Source organism: Lissotriton vulgaris, chromosome 9 (assembly GCF_964263255.1).
Source record: "Lissotriton vulgaris chromosome 9, aLisVul1.2, whole genome shotgun sequence".
NCBI classification, from domain to species: Eukaryota; Metazoa; Chordata; class Amphibia; order Caudata; family Salamandridae; genus Lissotriton; species Lissotriton vulgaris.
Window position 1 is genome coordinate 1050972553 of NC_141697.1, and position 26342 is coordinate 1050998894.

Below are 26342 nucleotides of genomic sequence, written 5' to 3' on the forward strand. Positions count from 1 at the left end.
TCATCTCCTTGTGTTTGCTTGATTCTGTTACTTCTTCAATATATCCTTATCTTACGAATGTTTAAAAAAAATCCTGCGTTTCATACCACTAGATGCCTGGAAAACTGTAGTGTCTTCACTCATTCTGTCCAGACCAGACTCCTGCAACATGCAGCAGCAAAATCTTCACAGGCTTCAGGTCCTCCAGAACGAGGCTTCCAGACTTTTTTCCAGGACCTCCTAAATTCTGTCCCATTAAACCTGTGCTTACGGACATTCATTGACTCCTCATCATAAAAAGAAATAAAAACAATGCACTCTGTATAGCCCATAAGACTTCCCAAAATTCCGGGCCTGCTTTCTTCAGACAAAAGCTGGTCTGGTATCTTTCCAGCAGAACTCTTCGATCCTCCAGCGCAAAGTTCCTGAGAGTCGCCAGATTCAAAAAAGCCAACTGGGGAGGTCGAAGCTTTGTCCTGGGAGCTGAAAAATCCTGGAATGCTTGGCCATTTTCCATTTGTTCCTCCTTTAGTCTCCTGGTTTTCAGAAAGACTTGACTTTTCTCCCATTATTTGTCCAGGTCTGGTACTAGGAGCTAGCGTTGGGATGCCTTTGGTTAGCTGCACGCTTTATAAAAACCCAATAACATCAACATTAACTTAGGAGGTGTAACCAGTCTCCATGTGCAATATGCATTCAGCTCATTAAGAACCTCCTCCTCTCCTCTATTCTCTTCAGAGGGCTATTCATTGCCATGAATAATTCTTTTCTGGTAGTCAAGAGGTATTACCCCAGAGCTTCTTTTTTTGTATATTTCTGTGAGCATCACTTTCAAAAGACATATACTTTTACCCTATGGCAAGCTCTTGACAGCTCAAAATGAAGATAAAAAATGGGGTGCATCACTTTTATGTGACTAGTACTGTCTGTAATATTCACAATCCTGTTTCTAAACTTACAATAAGCTGCACACCTTCGGACAATGATTTCAGAGAGTATTCTTTAAAATCTCTTAAGGTTTTTTGGAAAGAAATATTCATACCAGTCTATAATTCACCTATCATGAATGTTATGTTATGTTAGCAGTTTTGCAAAGCGCATCAGCTGCCCCTGCAACGGGGCGTCCCGGCGCTGGAACCATAACACAACCAGCTGAGAAAAGGGGAAAGGGAGGAACCTAACAGGGGGGGAAGAGATAGGTTTTAATAGCTTTACGGAAAGCTAGGATATTGTCCATGATTAAGATGTCTCAAGAAAATGTAGGCATTCAAAATCTACTGAATAGCTTCAGTGAAAAATGTCACATTTAATACCTCTTCTTTGACAATAAGATGAAGCTAACTGCAGCATGACGTATGAGATCACCTAAAAACATTGCTCACTCCTGTATTCACTGCAAACCCTTTACAGAGACGAGATGACTCAGAAGCAATATAGTGCAATTCAGGAAACAGATCTTGCTAATGGCACATTGTCGGGTCTCTTCTAAAGTACAATGGTGTCCAGCAATAGGAACCACTGAAATGGCCAGAAATTAATTCTAAAAAAGGAGCACCATCTACAGAACATAAATTGTGTTACAAAAAAAGCATAAGAAATAAGACTTACACTGATTCTCAAAGAGGAGAACCTGCATCCCATAGAGCGAGAAGGATTGCCGGAAACTGTATGTTACAGAGTTCTTCTTCTTTTGGAAGATTTTAGTGACCTGAAAAGGTTGAATGAAGTTGAGAAAGCACAAGGCAATAAATCATACACAATTGCAAATTTCTGACATGTTCTCCAATTATGCGGGAAGCTAAAGATTCACAGGAAGATCTGAAATAAAAGAGAGGGAGTTGGGATGGAGTTTAGGAGAAGGGCCTTACCTCTAGATCTCTTACAGAAGTGACATGAGTGCCTGTGTCGGAGCCTTCAATTTGAGTGATCAGCAGAAATGTGGCTTGCTACTGGGCTCTAACATTGGGGCCGACAAAATAGGTCTAGCTTGGGGATCAAAGGAGCCTAGGGCACCTTCAGGACCCAAGAGGAATGACAGCACTTATCACTGCCTGCTTAATAACATCTTGCTCAATTATAAGTTTGTGATTTTGTGTGTATGCCAAGGTTCACGTTTTCCAGAAGTTAAAGAGGAACCTCAACTAAAAAAGGTTACAAACAATAATGCTTGACTGATTGCCTAATGAAACGTTGCCAGACTTAGGAAATTCCGAGACTATGTTTGAAACAACTCAACCAAATGGTACTGGATGTCCTCAGTAAATCCCAAGTGCTAGGCTCTCTAAAAAGGTTGAACTTTACAAGGTTGCATCTAATGTAGTAGATCTTTTTAGCCCCTCAAATGTCCCTCTGAATTGGTTACATGTTGTCACTAAATTGCGCGTTACTTCGAACATCTCAAGTCAGAAGAAATAAATGAACTACTGTCCCCTGAACAATTAATTCAGAGGCATGAGGAACATCTTAGGTCTCCTCAGCCTGCCTTTTCTTTGTAAAATCATCAACCATTTGTCTAAAACATACCACAAGAAGGTCATTAAATAAGAAGATCTCCCTCTGGTGTAAGCCCAGCTTCTGCGGTTTGTTTTGGTCTGGTACTTCAAAGAGGCGACAATAGCAAACCAACCTACGATGAGGAAGCGAGAGCACCTGTGGGCAGAAAAGCAGAATTAGAGTTAAAACAACAATGCAAGCACTTCACTCTAACCCAAAGAGTTGAACTCTTCAAGTGTGATTCTGATCATTAAGATGCACCTACACAGCTTACATAAGAAGCAAGTAGAGATGGTTCTACGTTTATTTGTGTGAAAATTGCTGGGGGGAAAAAAACAGCAACAAACTACCTACTAAAACAGGTGCAGCAGGTTGGCGACAACCACAACGCAGAGATTTGAAAGAATGCAATATTAAGGACTTTGGTCTTAAATTGCATTGAATGCTAAAGGTAGTATTACTAGTACATATGTAGCTGTGTCGCATGCACTCGGGGCAACCATACGTACCAGCAAGCACTCCATTAACAACACATAAAGGAGCAATAACACCATGAGAGCAGCAATTTGAACAGTAAGACCCAGAAAAATGACTGAAGCAAATAAAGATCAAGTACAGATATGATTGGGATATTGTGATCTGTCAGGTAATCACATGCTGGGATTCTGCCCGTATAAGTTAAGGCGAAAATATTAAGCAGCTTAGGCGATGTCCTTTTTCTAGAGTAAGAAGAAAGTTATTTTTCAAAGTTTCAGTTGCAGTGTTATTCTTTATTCTTTGGAGAAAGAGACTTCAGGAGAGTTTCTATGAGCCAAATACCAGAAATCACTACCAACGATAACACTGATATGGGAATAAAAAGAAGAAAATATGTCGATAACATCATTAGACACATGGGTCATGGAAAATGGTCTAAAGTTAAAAATAAAACTTCAGCGGAGAGTAAACAGTGCCATGGCTTGAATCAATGAATGAATGGTTGTAGATGGCCAGAGACTTTTGTGAAACATGAACTTCTTGTGATTTTTATGCTAATGTCCTTATGTATCATTTTTGGTTGCCATTTATTTTTTTTAGAAATGCTTTTACTCATCAACATAAACATAAATACAAACAAATGTAATGGGCATAGAAAAAAATTCACCACATATTAAAAGCAAGTCTGACGTCACATACATTCTCCCAAAGAAAGATGGACGGTGCATCACGCAAGAATACAATGGCGTGTAAAACAGCTGTGTAGTGGCACGGCAATTGTCAATTACTGCCTGGTTGGGCTATGCAGACAGGAATGAAAATATTTTGTGAGAGGTGTTTGAGAGTGAAACACTTAAAATCGATTTCAAAGGCAGCTGCAATTTATTTCTTCCTTCTTGGCTACCGAGTGAGTGCTTTTTCTTGGGCCACCCAAACCACACCAAATCCTCTGCAGCCACTTGGCTACTTTTAGCACCGGCAATTAGTACTCATGAAAAACATGAACAGGAAAATGGTGTCATTCACAACCAGGTAACCGGCTGCACCTTCAGTGTATGGCTATACTATTCAAAAATGAAGGGCAGTTTTGGTTTCGAAGGGAAGGTGTGGCTGCCATTACTGCGACAATACAGATCAAATTCTTTCTTATGGCCGATCAGGTGATGCTCAAGGATGAAAATTTTTTATGCACGGTTAAATGTTGGTAGTTTACACAGCGCTAAAAGAAAGGATCCCTCTCCACTCAATCGTGGAGGGCAAGGAAGACGTGGAAAATACATTAACAGAATAGAAAAGACTCAGAGCATGGCCTCTGTGATGCTATCTGAGGTTTTACAGCACGGCTGTAAAATACACTTATTTAAATAATTTAAAAAGAGTGGGTTTTAGGTGGTCCCCTTTTAACTTTTGCTTTCTTCAGCTAACCTCTATCAGCCATTGACTTGAGTCAAATGGAGTAGTATTCATCCCCCACCTAATGTTATTGGCTGTTCGGGTGTATCATTCCACCTCCACTAGGGTGCTTTCCTTTAACTGCATGAAAGAATTTACAGCTACAGGCCAGTCTGCTCACTCCTGTTCGTCCCCTACCATGCATCTCACTCTAATATGCTAATGCTGCATGTTTTTAGCATGTTAAACTCGGCTCTATTGGCTTCCCCAAAGCTTGTTACCTTTGCCTGATCAGTTTGCAGGGGAGATTTATTTCTTACCTCAATGAAAGTACTGCAGTATAAAATAAACATCAAAATGTGATACAATGTAATTAATGGGCATGCACTAATTCTACAAGAGTACAGAAAGCAAGAGTTGTTGTTGCAGAGTCATGCCTTATGCACTAGACAAAAGTATCCCAACAGAAATCAGTTTCTCATCTTTGGAAAGGACATTGCAAGATAAAAACAGTAAAGGTAAGGATTTAGGCAGGAGGGTGAACAACATCAATTTTGTGGAGATCTCAAAGATATGTATGAAAAAAGTGCATTTAAGTTTATAGAAATCTGGTCCATATTAAAAAGATTCCAGATTAACTACTGTATGTAAATGTGCAAAACAGTTTTATTTCATTGGTACTGGATTCCTTGTTCTTGTCGGGACTAAGATGTCGTCCTCGGATATGTCCTAAGGAGAGTCAAACATGTTCCAGGCACTTCAAGAGGATGGGATTGCCAATATTCATAATGCTACGAGGGATGCAATATTGCATGCTAGTTATGTGCCATCAAGAACACGCATGCTGAATGATGGAGAATCGCAAAACAAGTGATTAAAATGGCACCGTATTAAAAGAGTAAACTATATGGAATCGTGTGAACTGTACTATGCTGTTGGGATACTTTTGTGTCAAACTCAGAAAGGTCAAAGGATTAGTAGACTACATAGCTAGATCAATAGGTGCACTGAAGAGGCCTAGGCTCTAGATGCTGAAGAGCAGGATGTTAGGATAGAGATCGAGAGAAAGAGAGAGCGAGAGAACTCAATACGATGTGGATTCTATCTAGCATGGAGTGTAAGCCATGAATCAATATGAAAAGAAATACCTACACAACCAAGTCCATGGTGTAGAGATCCAATCTACAGTAGAAAGACATACACAAGTGCATTAAACTTCAAAGACACACAGAACCACATTAATGAACAGCAAACACTTCCTGAGTGCAAGAGCGTATAGATTCCAGTTCACTAACACAAACACACCCACATTTAAACAATGAATGTAGAAAGTTTACATTTTCCTTGTAACATCTGTCACTCCATAGATAACAGTCATGTCAGGGTTGTTTTGACTGCAGTCCAGTTTATACAACCGATCTCAAGAAATCCCTGCACGTGTGTCTGTCTGCAACAGGCCCAGTCAACAAGTACTTACCACCAACTCAACATGGCAAGCGGTTTTCCAAATTGTGACTTTTATTTTTCTTCTGAGCAATCATATAGCATGAACCTTCTTGCTTCCTTTTCTGAGCTTGTGTGTGAATATAAGCTTCTTTATTACAGCATCCATCTCAAGTAGTGAGATGAAATATCTATCTATCTATATAGCTAGCATTAATGCTAGCTAGGCTCATGAAATAACTGCAAAATGGTCCTCAACCAAAAACCCTTGACGAAGAGATTTCAGTAGCTAACAAGGAGAAAAATCTGAACATATTACTTGACAATACTTCATCAATGGATTCCTAAAGGAGTCGCTTTATCTATCATGCCTTAGAAGGTTTTTACTTTGGATTTCACTAACTTTATTTTTACATATCTAAAACAAGATTTGCTTGGACAGGGGAGTGTAGATCTCTTCAGTTCGAACCTGGGACTCTACATAAACAGAGAGAGACTTCGACTTCTCTCAACAAATTACAAAAAATCGATTAAAAAAATTATCAGATGAAAAATATTCAGATCAGTGAGAAAACTGAAAAGCATCTTGGGCTACAAAAGTGGAAATATCCTCTTCAACAATGAGAAATTAAATTCTGAAGCTTTTGGGTTTCACGTTTGTAGTGCTACCAAAAATGCTAGATATATCTAGGTCCGCCTAAGCTTGACAATCACACTAGAAATTAACAGGATTGATGTGGGAGGCAAAGGAAAAATAAACTTCACCCGTTAAATTGGACAACTCAGGCAAATACATTTACCATCCGATGCCCACAGCTTAAGCTTTTTCATCAGCTGATACAGGGGCCAAAAGTTAGTGCGCAGGGCCTGCTCACTAAAGACATGAACTAAAGGTATGGCACTGCCTACTTTCAGCACAAAGAGTCCACCCATACTCTAAGAGTCAAGAAAGGTATCTTGTATCTACCCGTCTGCTAAGTATATGCCTCTGCTCATTTCCAGCATCGAGGAGAAGTCATCATGAATGGGGGTAGTTCTGAGTAAAGTGTTCCTTCTGTGGGTAAAACCAAATGATGCTTGGTGAGCATGGGAGAATAGTAAAAGCTGACCATCACCGAGCACTTGTCATGCCACAAATCCAGTTCTTTCCAAGGGATTCAAGCAATACAGAAGGACCTTTTGTTTGCCCCAACAAGTCCAAATAAGGGAAAATGGGCTACAATTTGAGATGAGCTGCAGGCACCAACCGGGAAAATGAAACCATGAAATCGAATGCCTTTGGCACCACTACCTCATGTGCAATGGAGAAAGTCTTGAGCCATATGTTCCACTATCAGAATTATCTCTAGACAGGTTGGTGAGATGTCTTTGCAAGCCCTGCAAAGTTCAAGAATCTCAAAGTCCTTACAGCCATGATAATCTCTTTTTTATAGGAGTTTAGCTTGAAATAGTAATTACGTATCCATGCCCTATCTTCAACCATACATTTTTAAAGGTTATGTCAGAAAACCATCTAAATGCCTTACAAACGGTAACAGGAATTGGGTATCATCAACATGCACAACAAAGAAAAGGCTGTGGCTAAAGATGAGGCCTGACAGATGTGCCAATTCGATACCAATAAGGCAAGGAGAGAATGTAGGCACATGGGGAAAGAGTGTGAACTCATGTGCATGGTGGAAGAGACTTATTGGTGTGCTCAGAAAGAAAAGAACAGAATAAAGCGCGGGCTAAACCTGATCTCCTGCAGTCTATTGTGCAAGACACCATGGTTGATGATGTCAAATGAGCACACATGACTAATGAAAACATAGCACTGACCCACTGCCTTGATCCACAGGACATAGATAATCCAGGGCCATGACTACAAGTGACTATGAAGGTAACATATCCGAGGATCATCCAGCATGCAAGCACCTGCAAAGTGCTTCCAAATATGTGTGAACTTGGCTAGAAACATGAATCTCCATATGTTTAGTCATCATATGGAGATTGCAAGAAGGACAATGTTGGTCCTCCCCATATTTTATAGCGAGAAGGCTCCTGTTGAATCAACCCACATTTTTATTATAAAGGGACAATCACAACTTCTTCCATTGCCTAGAGTGCCAGCAAAGCAGTGAGGCATACTCTTGCATAACAGAGAAAAAATCATCCCAAACTAGCCTCACTGACGTGTAAGTATTGCAGTTTCATACCCTGATAGTCAAGAAAGGAGCCAATGAAGGTATTGCTGGTCAAGGATTACAGTTAATACCACTATAAATTATTTTTAAATTTCGAAAAGTTTATGTAAACAAAAGTTAGCAAAGCATCACTTAGACCCTCAGAAGGAATTATAGCATCTGTCTCACTGATCAAGCAATTCTTTGACTCTTTTGAGTGCTTTTTTCGGTATATTGCCAGCAGTATTCAACCGAAGCACTACTTCTCAAAGATAGGATGATCTCTTTTTTTGATTTGATAGATCACTGTTGGAAAAACACTTGATCCCTTGCTAAAAAGGTAGTATCTTGTTTTGCCCACACACTCCACAGAGGCATAGACTGATAATGAGGCGCAGAGCAGAATCATATAATCGTTTTATTTGAGTAATGATTTTTAGATGTTTTGTCATTGTTATTTTAATGCATATTTAGTCTAAGTGCGGTTCTGAGTAGGTTTTTTTTTTCAGCCACAAGAACAAAGTGTAAAAGTCCAATTCCTTAAATGTGCAGGTAGGAAGACAATCTGTTTCTGAATACTTCTGAAATAAAAATATCTGTACTGTTCTCCATTATCCACAGGTTTTACTGTCCCTGGGATATTCTTGCGGATGACCCACATTCAAACACCACAGCTCTGGAACCCTGTGCTGTATGAACTGTCGCTCAGAGGAAAGGGAAAGCCAGTAGGTTAGCAGGCGTGCAGTAGAGCCGGGCCTGCATGCAGGTAGAGCATTTGTGCTGGATCCTTAGATGTGTTGGCAATGACTGTGGTCCCTCATCACATCGAGAATGAATCCCAGATATAGAAAGGAATGGTGAGGGCTGAGGATGTTCGAATATATTTAATCTTTTATGTGCTTATACTATATTGGATTTGTCTTGGATACAAATTCAAAATTGTAACATGGACTTCTTTAAGCAAAATGTCTGGTTTCCATATAGTTAAAAGGTGAGACAATCCAATAAATCTTGCTTGCTATATGGGGTCTCATTTTCAGACAAATATAAACTAATATAATTAAAACTCAAAGTCGAAAGAAATGGACTACATATCCTGCATTCGTAGGCATAACTTAGATTCAATCTTTTTTGTTAAAGAAAGAGCGTCATATTCTTGATATTGGTATCATTATGAACTGTACCTAACTGTTTTTATCTTTTTAAAATCTTAATAAAATTATTGAAAAAAAAAAAAAAAGAAAGAGCGTCATAAGATTTCATCAAGTAAATATTCGAGGCATACATACAAGATGGAACAATAACACTTCCAAGTCACAATTTAATTTTCTTGTATGAGAAAATAAAAATGTAACTTGACAACATCCAAGGCTTCATCACATTCTCGAAGCACATGGGGAGAGTGGTGCAGGGATTGATGGTGAAAACTGCAACCAAAAATCCTTCCTTCACCTCAATGTTCCACTTCTACTCACATACAATTTAGGAAGGCATATCTAGAAGAATTCCCACCTCCCCACGTAAGTGTTTTAAATTGCACAAACCAGTAAATGGCTAACTAAAAACAAAGATTAGGCAACAAGTACACATAAATCTGAACAGAAATCGGCTGAGGTTGGCTGGACTGCCTGCCATTTTAATCAACTCCAGCACATTTTAGGCTACATCCAGCTGTGTGAGGACGCTTGTTATGCCATTTGAGATCACTCATCGTTTTAAAATGCCAGTTTGAAGCCTCAATCCCTACTGCTATGCTGCACTTTATGAAAATCTAAAGCTTATTCCCACAGTTGTGTAGCACAGTCAACTACCCCTAAGGGTTAGTAATGTGTTGTTTCCCTTGGCTTTCATGAGTCCTAACCTAGGTCTTTGGGAACCAAGGACCACAATAATAGTGCCATGCCATTCCCTTTATTTTCTCTGCCCCTATTGGTGATTCTAAAAGCATGCTATTGCCCACTGTGATGGTTGAACTCCCTCACAAAGCTCTGATTTAAAGAATTCGCCCAACAAAGATCTAATGCTTTGTGTGTGTGGATGCATGGAACCCCAGAAACCTTACCTAAGCAGCCTTTTCAGGGTTTCCATATTATGTTCTAGAGTAGTCATGGATTTAATGGCAGTATTGAAATGCACGGGGTTGCTGTAGATCAGCGCCATGTGTTAGGATCAGTTTATAAATGGAATTAACTTTGTCACTCAAATTTTGAATATCACATTCTACACTGTCCACTCTGGAATGGTTCAACAGTGTCCACTAAGGAATGGATTGGTGCCACTGAACCCTCCACTGATGTGAACTTATCAAACATAGCATGTCCGGGTTACTAGGTCCTGCAAGATCGCTAACTGCATTATTTCTTCATTAATACTACCCACCCTTAACCGCGTTTTCAGCTGAAGAGGCGGGCCTAGGTATAAAGAAAATCCTTCTTGTGTCCAGACACCCTGGTCTTATTCTCTTGACATCCTGATCCACACTGGGATGTCTCCTTTATCACTGGTTAACTATCAGTCCAACTGTTATTCACCTCAAAAAACCTCATGGATTAGAAGTTTGCTGTCCCTGGTCATGGCCATAAGTATTGGAGCTTCATTCAAGGCTCCTACCAATTGCGTCCCAGACTCATACTTGCTCTAAGGAAAATAAAACCCTCTGTCGCATATTACAGCTCAGTGCCCCACCTGGATACTGCGCTCCATCAGCTCCACTGCACTCTGAAGTAAATGTGGGATCCCAATGATCCATGCTCCATTGTTGCTGCAATGGCATACACTTTACTTAATAAGACATGGTCCGAGTATCAGCAGGTGGAAACACAACTATGTTATTTATCTCCTGGTCCACAGCAGCTCCCAAAAATGTACGCCTCAAGTTCCAGACATGCCTCACTACTTGATTCATTCATAAAAATTCCAGAGAAACATGGGCTCCAAGTTAAGTGTCTAAGGATGGCCTCAAAGAAGAGGCTGCGCCAGTGCCCACAAGAAAGCAACCATTATGGAAATCAACAGGTCACGTTTAAAAAAAAATAATTTAAAGCTGAATAGTGAGTGTTTGCAAAGAAAGCAATAGCGTGTAGGTATAAAATCAATCGGAGGATCAAAATATTTAAAAAATGCAGAATCTTCTAGTCACATTCTGGTCAACTGAGGACCTTATAGAATTTTTTTATCATAAGATACAAACAAATGATTTTTTTTGTCCTGAAGAGATCATGTGTAAAACATCACCAAGCCAATACAGGTTGGCATTTTAATACAGAACTAGGAAGATAATTTCACTAGCATCTTGTTGAGGAGCTGGCTTTTACTCTATTAGTGGAAACCAATAAACAATAGTAAGTCATATTTACTGTATTGCAGTGACATTTGATCAAACCAGTTTTATCTATTTTGTTATATGAGAATTTAGTAGGCAAATTGTAGATTTTTATCTAGGAAGGAATAAAAAGATAAACTACACTAGGGAATGATTAATATGTCCATCTAACCTTTAACAATGCAGAAATACATCTTCAAGAGAATAATCATATCGTAATTTCGTTTTCAAATACTGTATGAATTGTGTCCACATTCTCAAAACTATGAAAAAAATATTTAATAGTCATAATCTCACAAGAGAGAAATAAATGAATAAAAATCTGAAAATCCAAATAAAAGTAGAAATGATCTAGTTCCGTGTGGCCTTTGTAGGCACAAGTCAGGTAGCTTCTCAATATGTAAGAATATGCATGGGACTAAGTTCGCATGGGATTTAACACACACATTTCGAATTTCTCATTTTTTGCTCCCAAAGTAATAATGCATTTTTTAAATAGAATTTTACCATGATGTGAAGCTAAATTGAGATGAAGCCTTAAAGCGGTTTATAAAATGCATTTGACTGATGGGAGATAAAATGTTCTCCAACATCAGTTTTATGATTTTAAATTTGAAGTAAAGAATTAAAATGTCTGACTTATGCCCAACATACCAGAGAATGGTAAAGACCACCCAAAAAAAACGTGGATCTAAGGTATTGGTTCAGTTTTACATTTGTTCCAAGTTCTAAAGACTCAAATTGTGCTACACTTGAAACTTTGTGAAGGCCTAGGTGGACTACAGTGGATCTCTCATCAACATTCAATGCTGATCTCTGGTGAGGGTGTATTAAGGTATATGAATGGTGGCATGTAAACCAGTAACATGGTAATAGCAATAGGAATGGAGAAACACCCTTTCTTGTAACCTAAGAGCACAAGTTATTATTCTGCATTTCAGGCAAGTACTAAAAACACATTTGTTCCAGTAGCACTAATGCCTCCTGGAAAAAAACTATCCTCCTGTTGGTCAGCTGGTCAAAGTCATTAAATACCCTAAGACTTTAACTAAATACACAAGTAAGTTAACAAAATAGTGTGTCCAACTTTCACCTTGCTACACTATCTTGACACAGTACTTCAGACTCGCAGCCACATCCACCCATCCATACTCTAACTTGGCAGTATGGTAAAGCACTACATGCTTATCATCATACTGCCTCTAGAGCATGTGATATCACATCTAACCCCAAAGGGATGCAGTTCCTCTAGAGTATGTGCCAAATCCCACTGCACTAAAGATACACATCGCCTTCAGCCACGCCACAGAACTCCACTGGACAGACCACAGATGCATCCACTTCACCTTCAGAAGAACGACGATCCACCAGCAACAGGTTGCCCGAAGAAGCTGGAACAAGATCACAGCCGACCAGCTCGCCGCTTCCCTGAGCCAGCACCCTCCGGCCAGCTCAGCGAACCCCAGCCAGGCCGCCGACAACCTCTCGAAGTGGATCAGCAAATGCGCAGACGAACTCGCCCCTCTGAGGATCCCGCCCAGCAGTAAGAGAGCCCCATGGTTCACCGACGAACTCAAGAGCTCCAAGAAGAACTGCCGAGCCCTCGAGAAAGCCTGGAGAAAGGAACCCACGCCGGACAACAGGACCACCCTCAAGCTCGCCACCCGGAAACACCACCAACTGATCCGCACCGCCAAGAAAACGGCTTTCAAGAACCGACTGGACAACAACGCACACAACTGCAAGGAACTCTTCAACATCGTGAAAGAGCTCTCCAACCCCAACGCCGGAAACAACGACATCACCCCATCGCAAGACCTCTGCAACTCCCTCGCCTCCTACTTCCACAACAAGATCGCGGACATACACAACAGCTTCAGCACTCAACTGACGCACGCCACGACCGCAGCAACGCCACCCACCACCACCCTCCGCGCCTGGACCCCGGTCAACACCGAAGACACCGTCCACATGATGAACTCCGTCCACTCCGGATCTCCGACCGACCCCTGCCCTCACCACGTCTTCAACAAAGCCGACACTGTCATCGCACCCCACCTGCGGGACATCATCAACACCTCATTCGACACCGCCACCTTCCCCGAGAGCTGGAAGCACGTCGAACTCAGCGCTCTACTAAAGAAACCTACAGCACACCCCAGCGAACTCAAGAACTATTGCCCCATCTCTCTACTCCCGTTCCCAGCCAAAGTCATCGAGAAGACCGTCAACAAGCAGCTGGCCGCCTTCCTCGAGACGAATGAATCCCTCGACCCATCGCAGTCCGGATTCCGTGCCAACCACAGCACCGAAACCGCCCTCATCGCCGCCACCGACGACATCTGAGCCCTGATGGACAACGGAGAAACAGCGGCCCTCATCCTCCTAGACCTCTCCGCGGCTTTCGACACGGTCTGCCACCGCACCCTAGTGCAGCGCCTCAGCAACGTCGGAATCCAGGAGAAGGCACTGGAATGGATCGCCTCCTTCCTCGACGGAAGAACACAGAGAGTCCGCCTACCACCGTACAAGTCAGAGGCCACCGAAGTCTTCTGCGGCGTCCCTCAAGGATCCTCGCTGAGCCCTACTCTCTTCAACGTCTACATGAGCCCCCTCGCGGCCATCGCACGCCAACACAACCTCAACATAGTCTCCTACGCCGACGACACCCAGCTGATCCTCTCCCTGACCAACGACCCCGCCGCCGCCGCCAGAGCCAACCTGCACGAAGGGATGAAAGAGGTAGCCGAGTGGATGACGACGAGCCGCCTGAAACTGAACTCAGATAAGACGGAGGTCCTCATCCTGGGCTCCTCGCCCTCCGCCTGGGACGACTCCTGGTGGCCCCCCGCCCTGGGCACCGCACCCACACCAACGAACCACGCACGCAACCTGGGCTTCATCCTGGACTCCTACCTCTCCATGACCAGGCAAGTCAACGCCGTCTCCTCGTCGTGCTTCAACATCCTGTGCATGCTTCGGAAGACCTTCTGGTGGATCCCCACGGAGACCAGGAAGACCGTTACCCAGGCCCTCGTCACCAGCCGACTGGACTACGGCAACGCACTCTACGCCGGAACCACCGCCAAGATCCAGAAGAGACTCCAGCGCATCCAGAACGCCTCAGCCAGACTCATCCTCGACATCCCACGACACAGCCACATCTCCGGACACCTAAGAGACCTGCACTGGCTCCCGGTCAACAAGAGAATCACCTTCCGCCTCCTTACCCACGCACACAAAGCTCTGCACGATCAAGGCCCGAGCTACCTCAACAACCGCATCAACTTCTACGCTCCCAAACGCCACCTCCGATCTGCCAGCCACGCCCTCGCCACCGTCCCACGCATCCGTAGAGCCACTGCAGGAGGAAGGTCCTTCTCCTACCTGGCCGCCAAGACCTGGAACTCCCTCCCGGCCGACTTGCGCCTGACCCAAGACCACCTCTCCTTCAGGAAGAAGCTCAAGACCTGGCTGTTCGAGCAGTAGCGGCACCCCCCCCCCCCCCAAGCGCCTTGAGACCCTACGGGTAGGTAGTGCGCTCTATAAATGTTTTTGATTGATTGATTGATTGATCTACACTGCAGTATAGGTCTTAAATTCTACCAAGTTCTATTGCGTACCGTATTTTCCGGCGTATAGGACGACCCGGCGTATAAGACGACCCCCTACTTTTCTTCATAAAATGTAGGTTTCATGCTATACTCGCCGTATAAGACTACCCCCACTTCCAGCGCAGTACTGTATTGCCGGCGGGAACTTTCTACAGTCCCCTTTCAATGCCCATGAACTGAGGAGATGACGTACAGTATTGACGCTCCTCTCCTTCCGATGAACGTGAGATTTATGGCCACATCGGAAGGAGAGAGAGACGCCAGATCAGCGCATGTGCCCGCTGTAGCTCTAGACTGAAAACCCACTCAGTTCGAAAATACCGAAATGCCCCGTGAGATCCTGCTCCCTTCGGCACTACAGGACTGTAAGAGACTGCGCACTATTGTCATTTTTGATTCATGTGCCGTAACTTAACGTAACGTTTGCTTTTGTAATTTGTTCTGTTGTAATTATCTCCTCATGTATCATTACTACGGTAGTCCTATTGTGAAGCGCTCTGACACCTTCGGGTAAAGTCCGCGCTATATAAAATCGCATACGGTAAATAAAGTACCGTACCGTACAGCTAGAGGGGATTGTAGTATGACTCACATAAGCACGAATATGGTATAAGGGGGATCAGTAGCAGGGAGAGAGAGATTAGAGAGACGCCAGATCAGCGCAGAGAGAGACGCCAGATCAGCGCATGTGCCCGCCCGCTATGTCTCTAGACTGAGCACGCAGTTCGAACATACCGAAACGTTGCTTCCACTCCTAAAAATTTGGTACCCGGCGTATAAGACGACCCCCGACTTTGGAGAACATTTTAAGGGGTTAAAAAGTCGTCTTATATGCCGGAAAATACGGTATATCATAGGTTTGACTATAGTCGGGTGCTCATTGGTTTGCTATTCCACAGTAAGCCAGGGGTCTGTTTAAGCCTTTTGGTACAGTGCCTGCACAGTAAGTCACAGGTCCTTCTGGGCTCAATTGTGAATAGACTATAGTATGCAGAAGCCCTCTAGTTCCACTGCCTACCTAGTGCACCATTACATTGCTTCTCCAGCATGCCTAAGCCCAACTGATTTCATCAGCCCACAGCCTCTGCAGTATTCCCCAGTTCCACTGGCCCTAATGGTACACAGTCTGCACAATATGCCCGTCCAGTGTTGGTACCTTGTCTGCGATGAACGTCACAACCGCACTAGTGAAAGGATCGTACCTGGGTCTTTACAAACGCAGTAGGCAACACATAAGCCCATGAGAGCTACATAGAATAAAGAAACATATCCCCCATTTTGAGAAACTGATTGTCACAATTGAACATGTAAGTGTATTGTTCACCAAGTAACACTACTGGCAAAGACAGCTCAACAAGCAAATCCGTTTCAACAGACGGTACATTAATTATGAACACAACACACCACTAGCTGAAATACACAACAGTTTGTGGCTTAGGAAGTAAATGTAGAATCCCTCGTAGTATGGCTATTGAGGCCTGTTGTCATAATGCTGACGTTAAATACCCTCAAATGCATGAATAGTTTATATAAAGAATTACCTCAAAGATTACAAGAATATGGCCCTTCATGTTACTGTTCTTAAAAACATTCTTTCACTTGGATATCCAGTTTATGTAAATATGTTCATTTACTTTGCTTTGCTTTTTTGTTTGGAGAAAGACTAATTAGATTTTTTTAATCAATTTACCACTTTATTTTACTAGTATACATCTGGGTTTATTCTACGTATCTAATGCTACAAATTGAAAATACTTTAAAGCTGCCTTCCTTGTATCCATTGCAGTACGCCATTTACTACTTGCCCTTGTTTTCTTATGCAACATTGTTTTTACCAATCAAAGAATGCATAAAATCTATGCCTACACCTTACATAAAAAAATTATGAGATGTATTTTTGCTTTTTTAACTAATATACTATCAAATAAGCCTAATAATTCAACTGAAAATACTTTGCAACTAAGGATTTCTATTCTACAGTTTTTATTTTATTATTTTTAAACATTTTGATATTAGGATCTTGACATACATGTTTTCACGTATATTTTGTGCATATTGATTTATTTTTAATTGTTGTTGATAAATGTTACTGCATTTACATAGCTTTAAAAATGTTCACTAAAACGATTAAAGTTAAAAAGGTACCTAGTACTCTTAAGTATAAAACATATCAGCCATTTAAAATGCCTAACAAAGCCTCTAGGTACAAATTCTTTAATCACTTTGAGTTTCGTTACTGCTCACAAAATGGCCTACTTACACATCTAAGGCATCTGACATTTTTACTATAAGACAGTTGGAGATGTGCTGGCCCATAAGAGACACCAAACATGAGTCTGGCACATCCATTCTGTAAACAAGCCACATATATAAAGGGGGACTGGCCACTGATAATTTAGTTGATAATGAGGGCTCACTAAACGTCCACCGTATGTGTAAGATCACTGTCACAATAATGTAGGATTTGGGGAGGGAAACAATTTAGATTACAGTGGTAACCCCATAACTAAATTTTTCCAAACAAGGTGATATTGCAACTTTATGTTTTAAAAAGCATCCCTTAATATAAATGCTGAAAGATGTGAACCCTTTCCAACAAAGCACAGCTTTGTAAATCAAGGATCGCACCTAGCAAAGATTTTGGAGCACTTTATTAGGAATGCTTTTTAAAATCAAAGGATTTCACAAAAATAAAGTTCTTAAGAACTTCACACAACAATAAATGTGCAGCAGTAACAAACATGTCCTGGAACATGGCATGGTGAAACATTAAAATAAAGGGATGCAACGTCTCATTTCTATTGCTAAGGTCATTGTTCATGGAATCAAGGTAGACCAAGCATTTCAAAAGACATCACTCTGCAACAACATGCTTCTGCCCTTTGAGCGGCCTGCAGACCTATTGGCGCAAACCAGGCACTGACGCAGTAACAGCATGCATACAAATGAAGGGGATTACAAGCATCAGTTATATACATATGTCCTCAGCCAGGCTTGCCACACTGCCCAATGGAAGGATGCATCTTGCAGGTTGAATGGAAACAGATTCTGGTGCAAGGCTGAAGGTAAAGCTATTACAGTACAGGCAGAAGTAGGAAAGTGTGTATGCAAGTGGGTACAATGCAATGGCAATGAATGCTTCCTCGTCAAATGATCCATCATCATTCATACAACATGTGAATGTGCATGTGCCCCTCCTACTTGGAGAAATGGTAACTAGAGTCTCCTGCCAGGCACCCCTCACTCTTCTGGTGTCATGAGTGAACACTCGTTGCATACATTTACTTACTGGTTTTTTGCCAACAATGAGTTTTTCGACCTTCTGGACCTGGGATACGTGATCCTCATTGGTTTTGAGCTCTCGTTTCCGAATTCGCTCATAAATTCCAATCAGCGTCTCCCGCGGGATGTCTTCGCCATCGTCAACCCCTGTAGAAAAAGACAGTGGTCATTATCACTGTGTATTCACAGGATCAGGCCTGCAAACATTAGCACATCTCTGCAGTGACAGCTCAGCGAGGATTGGCTGCCCACAAGGACGCAGGCAAGGACGAGCTTTACTCAGCATGTTTGTAATTCCTAGAGCGGAAAGCAGATGCCTCTTACGGATTTTGTTTCACGCTGGTTACCAGCCTACATCACATATTGAATGAGGAAAACATGTTTACAGCCTACTTTAGAGATGAATCACGGAGAATGCTGATAGGCATGAGAAATGTAAATTTATTACAAACTCTAGTAAGAATGGTCAACAGACTTTTCGCAGATACTCCAAAATTTAGAAAAAACAAAATTTTTGAAATTGTAGAATACAACTACCTTTATAGATAAAAGCATTCTCCTACAACTAGAACGGGCAACCAACAGCTTCGACACTGTACGAGCACCTCAATCACAATCCTACAGTATTCCACATCAACAAATATGCTTTCTACAGCATCCAAACAAGGACTTGTCGGCTGGCTTGAAGATCATGCAGAGACCACACGCTGCCATATAAGCAGGGGAGTTAGGACCAGATGTACGACCCTAAATTGCATGGGCCATGTACAATTCCTAAATAGCAAGTCGCAATTTATTTGCGACTCGCTATTAAGGAATTGCGAGTCGCAATTAGGAAGGGGCTTTCCCTTCCCATTTGCACCCGCAAATCAATGTATGAATGTTTTGTGACCACAATTGCGGTCCCAAAACACTCGCATATTACCACTTTCTTCAAGAGGGTACCCCTTCCACTTTGTGACTGTCTCTAAAAAAATTTTTTTTTTTTTTAAAAAGCATCCCGTTTTCATTTACGGAAAACGGGCTGTATTTAAAAAAAATATAATAATAACCTGCTTTATTTCAAAGGATTCCCATACATGGTGGTCTGCTGAGCTCAACTGGCCACCATACCTGGGAGGGCCTGTCATTCCCAATGGGCTTGCAAATTGCGAGAGGTTCATTAATAATAATGAGCCTTGCAATTTGCGACCTCATTGGGAATCGCCAACCGTGTTAAACACACTGTTGTACATGGCAAATTGCGACTCTCAAATGAGTCGCAATTTGCGAGGCGCAATGTTGCTGGTTGTACATCTGGCCCTTAGTCTAATGAGATCCAACATTTTTCATACAAGTCAAGCTAACACACCTGCCGTTGAGTCACAGTAATGTGTTTAGCATACATGTTTACCGATTTCAACCCTTTGGGGAGAATAACCACCTTCAGGATCCCTCTGCAACTGTGGTAAACATACACCTTGTATCAAGCTCATCGAAGCAGAGGCCTGCATCAGATATATTTACCCAATATGAGTACATGAAAATTGGAAATAAATACAGATTTTTCCAGGGCCTTCTATGTACAATTTGCACTTGGTTCAACGCCAACACTGTGGCACACACAGACCTTTAGCCATTCCTTAAAAACAGAGGGATTCAAACAGATCTGCAGCTGGCACAGAGGTAAATACCGACAAGTGGTAATTCTGATACAGGATAAAAAATGTCATTGCTTGTGCTGTAGCTCCACCGAAACCAATGCTAGCCACACAATACATGAGCTCTGGCAGTTAAGCAACTATACACTAAAGGGAAGAAATGAAATAATTGAGGTTTCCCTGCACACTATCCATTAGGACCTGTGCATGGAAAGCACTCTCTGGCCTGGTGAGTAAGATGAGATAAGTACCCAAGACTATCATGGAAGGCAATGATTTCTAAAACAGTCTATACATTATACATTACCATTTCTACAGGCATGTACCTACCACCAGTAGACCAACATTCATGAATAGAGGAGTACTGAAACCTCAAAACAAATCCACCAAACTTCAAAGTGCTTGAAAAAATATCCAATTTTTGCTTTGTGGGAGTTTCAGAACTTCTACCAGAGAACAGGTTGGAAAGTGTTTCGTAGGTTGTTGTTGAAATGTGGACTGGGATTTGTAAGACAACTGCTTTATTAATTGTTTAGCTCAGAAACAGAAGTTTAGAGACAGGTCTGAAATTCTGCAGGCTGTTTAGATCCAAGTTTGTTTCCTTAAGGACTGGGGTGATAACCAATTTCCAAAGATGAAGGGAGAATGCCTTCTCCAACAGATTTGTTAGCAATTTTGGATAGAACAGGAGAAAACACTTCCATGCTTTTTTCTGCAGAAATATAGTACTTCCGAAAAGAGGTTAGTAGAGAAGACCATTTTCGAGAGTGTCTGTTGATCAGGTCCTTCGAAGGATGAACAGACAGAGGTAGTGCTTTAAGAAATAACACAGGTGGGTACAACTTCTGATGTTTTAGAGCACTCATTGTGGATTAAGTTTATTTACTGTGCGAAGAAGGTGATAATACTGCAGAGAATAGTTTGAAAACTTTTTTTTTAATTCTAGAGATAGTGTCATAACGTGAGGAAGAGAGTTCTACAATCCTTTGTGGCTAATCTGTGATTGCAATAAAAAAGTAAGGATGTATTAATAAATTGCAATGGGATACCCAGATTTACACACACACACACACACACACTTGCATAAGGATTAACTCCTCTTTATTCACAAGCGATACCATTTACTAAAATGAAATGTTGAGCTGTACATATAAACACAAACACACACGAGAGGAACAGGTGTGGTCATATGTTAGTATATATTTATATCGCAGAACAGATGACTTAAAGATATTCATTTGTAAATCGAGGAAGAGAAATAACTTTAATTTAGTTTTTGTAATGCTCAATTTTTTACAAGCACCCCAGGTAAAATTCATGATGGCGATCCCCATCACAGGTGGTGCATAAATCCAGCTGGGTTAGCCAGCCCAGAAATGTCAAGTTCAATATGTTTGTAATTCTTGTCCTGGATCCTTGAGGACGTAATTTATCCAACTTGTCAAGTCGTAACAGGAGTTGTTTAATATAGTTTGGGTGGTTTGATGTGGGGAAATCATTACACGCAAGATCAGTCTGAAAAGCCACCAGGAATACTACAAATGTAGTAACATGAGACCAGAGTCTAAAAGGTTAGTAGAGTGGGGCAGATTTAGGACATGACCAGATAAACGGAAGGCAGGGCCGAGTCAGGAATGTCACATATCAGTCTCTATTTTTAAATGCATAAAGTGAGGAGCCAGCTGCATGTGAGGTTTGAGACTGACTCAATGTCAGCACAAAATCCACATTATGATGAAAATTATGTAAACCATTTGAAAAAGGTTATTTTAAATAAAAAATACATATTATGTGTATAAGAAACATTTTACTGCTACTGATTTTTTTTTAAAGACAGGCTAGGTAGTTATATATGAAATGACTGAACCTGTGCTCTAATAAGATTTTTTTTTTAAAGTACTGACTGGATAATTTGTTAAAAGTATTTTGTATTTGAAAGAGTGAAGCTTGGAATTGGTATGAACTGCCATTAAGGAGGCTCATCATGACATATCTGTATCTGATGAATCAAATGACAGGGTGAAAGAGAAGTAGTTACCATGCCAGGTAATCTCTAATGTTTCAGAGACCCATCTTATTCTACTTATAATACAGAGAACCACATCAATATATTTTTTCCTTCGTGATTTTTTTTGTTTAATTCAAATATTTCAATGAAAGCAATTATGATTTTGAAGGTATCTGATAATCTGACATCTTCATACTTGCTGCTCAAAAGTGTCATAATTCATCCGAGATTACAATGTCATCAGCAAAGATTATAAATATATCCCAATGTAGGATATTAAAAAGGAAAAAACTGTGTGATTCGACTCATCTATACTCAGGCTATGAGCTAAAGTACCAATACAATGAAATATATATATATATACACATATATATATATATATATATATATATATACATACAACGTGCTTTTGGTTGCATAAGGTGCGTTTATTGCAAGGTTATTAGCTTCCATACATCATGGCAAGTGCCCAGAATTAAGCGTTTCGACAGTGAAACACTATATCTATCTCAAGGGTGGTGTGCCCCCCTCAACCTCATATTGAAGAAGAGACTAAATTGATACTGAATATTATTTTATATATATATATATGTGATCAAGACAGCGGAAACGTGGTTGAAACGGGTCAGGCTGGACACTAGTCTTTGAATTTTGGTGATGCAGATTTGATTTTACCTTACAGATAAGTAAAACATTCTATTCTGCGGTGGCAGGCTGCAGAACACAGATTCACAGTTGTGGGGTTATCCATGGAGTTTAGTTCATTTAACAGTAATAAAAGTTACAACCTTTCTCATCTCCTCAAGGGCAGAAGAATCTCAGGTAACATACAAGTAAGATTATTCATCTACAATGCAAAAGCCTCTATTTGTTTGCAAGAGACCTGTAAAAACACCACATTCACCACAACTCAACTGGCAAAGGTAGGGAAGATAGGCTTCTGAGGGTAATAGTTAAGTGTCCTCTAATGCAAAGGAAAGCAAGCATCTTCTCTGGAAAAAGAGGATACATACAGTATTAAAATAAAAGGCACATAAATTAGAGTATATCAATTAAAAATAAATTTACTTAGAAAAGGGTAAGATTTAAACAATTTTAAATGTAAACAGTCAATGAACTAATTTTATAAGGACAAATTTTATAAATAAAGAAAAAAGGAAAGTTCAGAAGATTCTCAACGTGAGATATATAAATAATTATTTTCAATATATAAATTTAAAAATCAATGCAGTTCACAAAATATTAGTGGCAAGATTAGGGAAACCAGAATTGGCAAAGCCAATATGTCTTGTCTTTTTTGTGGCATGCTTATGGCAAAAAAAAGTAGTTCATTAAAAGTAAGCATTGGAAGAACACAAGTACATTGACAATACTCTAGGGGAGGGACAGACACAAGATGGACAAGAATAGACATAAATAAGAAGCAGGCAAATGACAGTAATCATAAAGCCATCCAATGGTAAGCAATGAGCAAGAAGACAACCATCATCGTGCCACCCCCAGTGGGGGCACCTCATTTCACCAACAAGGACAATCTGCAGGCCATTGGGACACACCCCTTATCGCCCTACCGATACCCAACCAAAGTCTGCAGCCTTCCTCCCATCACTGAAATAAAGGATTCTGTTCACAAATGTTTCAGGGAAACCAGGGTACTCTGAGCCAACACTGCCTTCATTTTCTGATTCTGAGGCCCAGTAGCAGGCTCCGGAAGAAGAATTTAGTGGCTAATAAAGGAGAATCACAAGCTAGGGGTTTTGACACATCAGTAGATCCCCGTACAGCTAAAAGTTAAAATGGAGAAAAACAGGATTTGCTTTCATGGAGAAACAAGCAACCACGACTTTTCTTTGGTAGAGCAGATGAGAGTGTGAGATGGCAGCCATGTTAGGGGAGGGGTAAGCAGGGATTATTAGCTCTCAAAGTAGGGTGAGCAGTTTTTTCAAAGGTTGCTCTGTGCTATACCTTCTTCCTTTTCCTCTCGTTGGCTCATAGTGAGCTGTTGAATGACTTTCTTACGCCTATTTGCAAAAATGACTTGTAATAAGGGTTTTTCATTACAAGAGGAGTGTTTGTTGGCTTTCAGAAAACAGATTGAAACCTCAAATGAAAAATGTAAACCAGCAAAACAGCAATTAAGCCTTGCGAGGCTTAGAGGTGCTCAAGCACTCTTCATTTTAGCTTTGATGCACCTGTTAACGTTGTTCATCGCCTCTCAAGTAACTCAGTACTTCTATTTTTCTGGAGTTGTGGCTAAGGGGTAGCAGCAGAAGGCATTGCGCTCAAATGCCAAAACTGCAATATCTGGGCACACATTGTGGGGAATAAGACATGTTCCTCAAAGTATTTTATTAAACTACTGAACCACTATGGGGAACGTTTCCCAAATCTTTCACACGGTACACTGTGGAGTTAGAACTAGAGAAGCTAACTAGCATCCCATTGAATAAACATCCGTTGCTGCCATAAATGCGCCAGTGAAGGCATATAACTTATGCAGCTCAATGCTCATCATGAACTAATTTGCAATTCAAAATGCAGTAGGCATTTACTATCCGGCAAAGTGCAATCACCTCAGGAACAGCATCTTACATAAAATGCAGCACTTCTTTGTATGGGCAATACAGTTAACACCATTTTCTGTCACTGGTGCAACACTTTTGTCTACGTAGGTTGGTCTTATAGCTATAGTATGCTGTGTAGTAAACACAATTGCTTGATAGGGTTGAAGGAGACAGGCAATGGTTGAGGTCCATATTACACAATAGACAAGGCAGTACCTTCCTACAGCAAACCATGAACCCTTTATTGAAACCTCTGTCGCAGATGGCGGGTAAAAGCCAAATCATGTTCAACAAGAGAAACAGAAATGTCGTGAGAATATTTTACTCTCTATGAGCATGCCATGTCTCATTTGTTCGGAGGCATTAATACAGCTCATTTCTGCTTTAATGCCAGGAGGCTGGCAAGTGGGTCCTGGGACTCAAACGTTTTACTATTGAAGCGATAGCTTAAAAAGTCATCGAATGTATATGCGCTCACTTGTTAATAAACAGTTTTAATACTAAAAAGTAATCGAAGACACAACGGCGCTGTTTTTATAGAACTCTGATTGACATCTGAAGCCTGCTTCAAGAAAATAACAAGACGGTTGGTGAAGTTAACCTTGCTTTGCTGACTAACCAAATTTTGTAAACTAAAAGCTGTGCATTTTTAAATGGCTCAATATGCAAGTCATTTGGATTCAAAATGCCATCATTTTCTTCATCATTCAACTAGGGACCTTTATCTTTGCAGTTTGTGTTCTGTTTTTCACGGCTTCACTTCAAGAGCAGTTTTAAGTCGGGCATCCAAGAAAAGAAAAACATGATCTCCCTTAACCAATGTAGCATCATCAACAATAATCAAGTAGAAGGGTTATAGAATATCCCTTTGATGGCACCTGGTTGGTTTCTAAAACTTATTGGAGCACTGGATTTAAATAGCTCTGATGGAATGGTTCCATTGGAGCCAAGCAATATTAAAACCAAGCACCGGCAAAATTAATCGCAGTGGCCTTGGCAGAGCGCATTTTGGTTTTGCCAATGTTTTTCGTTTGCCATGGTTTTTGTGAAACTGTTTTGTCGGGAGCGCAACCTAGCACTTGTTAAGGTAAAAAATTGTTTAAAAGCAAAAATAAAATATTTTTGTTTGTTCTCGAACAGCATGCATTGCTATAGCAGTCCCTGGAACTGAGGGGGAACTACTTTGAGTGAGGATGTGCTCCCTGTGAAAGAGCGAATGCGTCGCTCACAATGAAGTTATCCAATATCTTAAGTGGGATGCCCTAGTGTATGCTGTAGTGGGTTGAAGAAAAATACGAATGACAACTTACGAATGGATGAAGAGAGGGTTTGCCGATAGCCCCCATAAGGAACTATATGTAGTTCTGTTGTATCTTGAGTCTTCCTGCTGCTCAGCTAGAATGCATGTGATGTGGATTGTTGGATGAATGGAATGTTAGTGGTATGTGAATGTGAGTTGGGTGAAGGCTAAGCAGCAGGACAGCTGCTCCTGATGGGGTTATCATTTATATCTTAAGAACTTATCTTAATAAAGTAACCTAAATAATCTATCTGAAGTATCCCTCACCTTTCAGAATACATCATTTGGCGAAGAGGATGGGCTGTACAAAAAGAAATTCCAGGTAATGTCGACAGTTTGATACCATGATGAGGTTAGAGGAGTATGCCTCCGCACTGTGTGGTGTACCAGGTAATGGATTTCCTTTTATTTAAAGCTAGTGTTGCTAGAAGGAGTGGAGTGGAGCGTTTAGGGGTATTATTAAAACAGTGAATATCATCTTTAAAGAAACGGGCAAAAAGGGGTTACGTGAAGGATGTCATCACAGGATTTACATTGGAGATGAACGATGCTCAGCAGATATCGGCAGCGCGTTGACAAAGCATAAGAGCCCAGTCGTGAAATAAAGAGGAATAGTTAATGGTGTTCCCAAGCTGCGAACAATGTGGTTGATGTGATAGGACA

General features: G+C 41.1%; 1 protein-coding gene across 22 annotated transcripts in view; it reads right to left on the minus strand.

Moving 5' to 3' along the window:
• IQSEC1 (IQ motif and Sec7 domain ArfGEF 1) overlaps positions 1 to 26342 on the minus strand; it is a 691123-nt gene that overhangs the window by 43903 nt on the left and 620878 nt on the right. For 17 of the 22 annotated variants that reach the window (XM_086938999.1, XM_086938992.1, XM_086938993.1 and 14 more), the window contains 4 exons: positions 18175 to 18314; positions 5494 to 5523; positions 2503 to 2628; positions 1588 to 1687 (listed from right to left, as the gene is read on the minus strand). In XM_086938999.1, the coding sequence (XP_086795125.1) occupies positions 1588 to 1687; positions 2503 to 2628; positions 5494 to 5523; positions 18175 to 18314 (396 nt within the window). The remainder of the gene's footprint in view (positions 1 to 1587; positions 1688 to 2502; positions 2629 to 5493; positions 5524 to 18174; positions 18315 to 26342) is intronic. The other 5 variants (XM_086939006.1, XM_086938990.1, XM_086938991.1 and 2 more) reach the window with 1 other exon arrangement.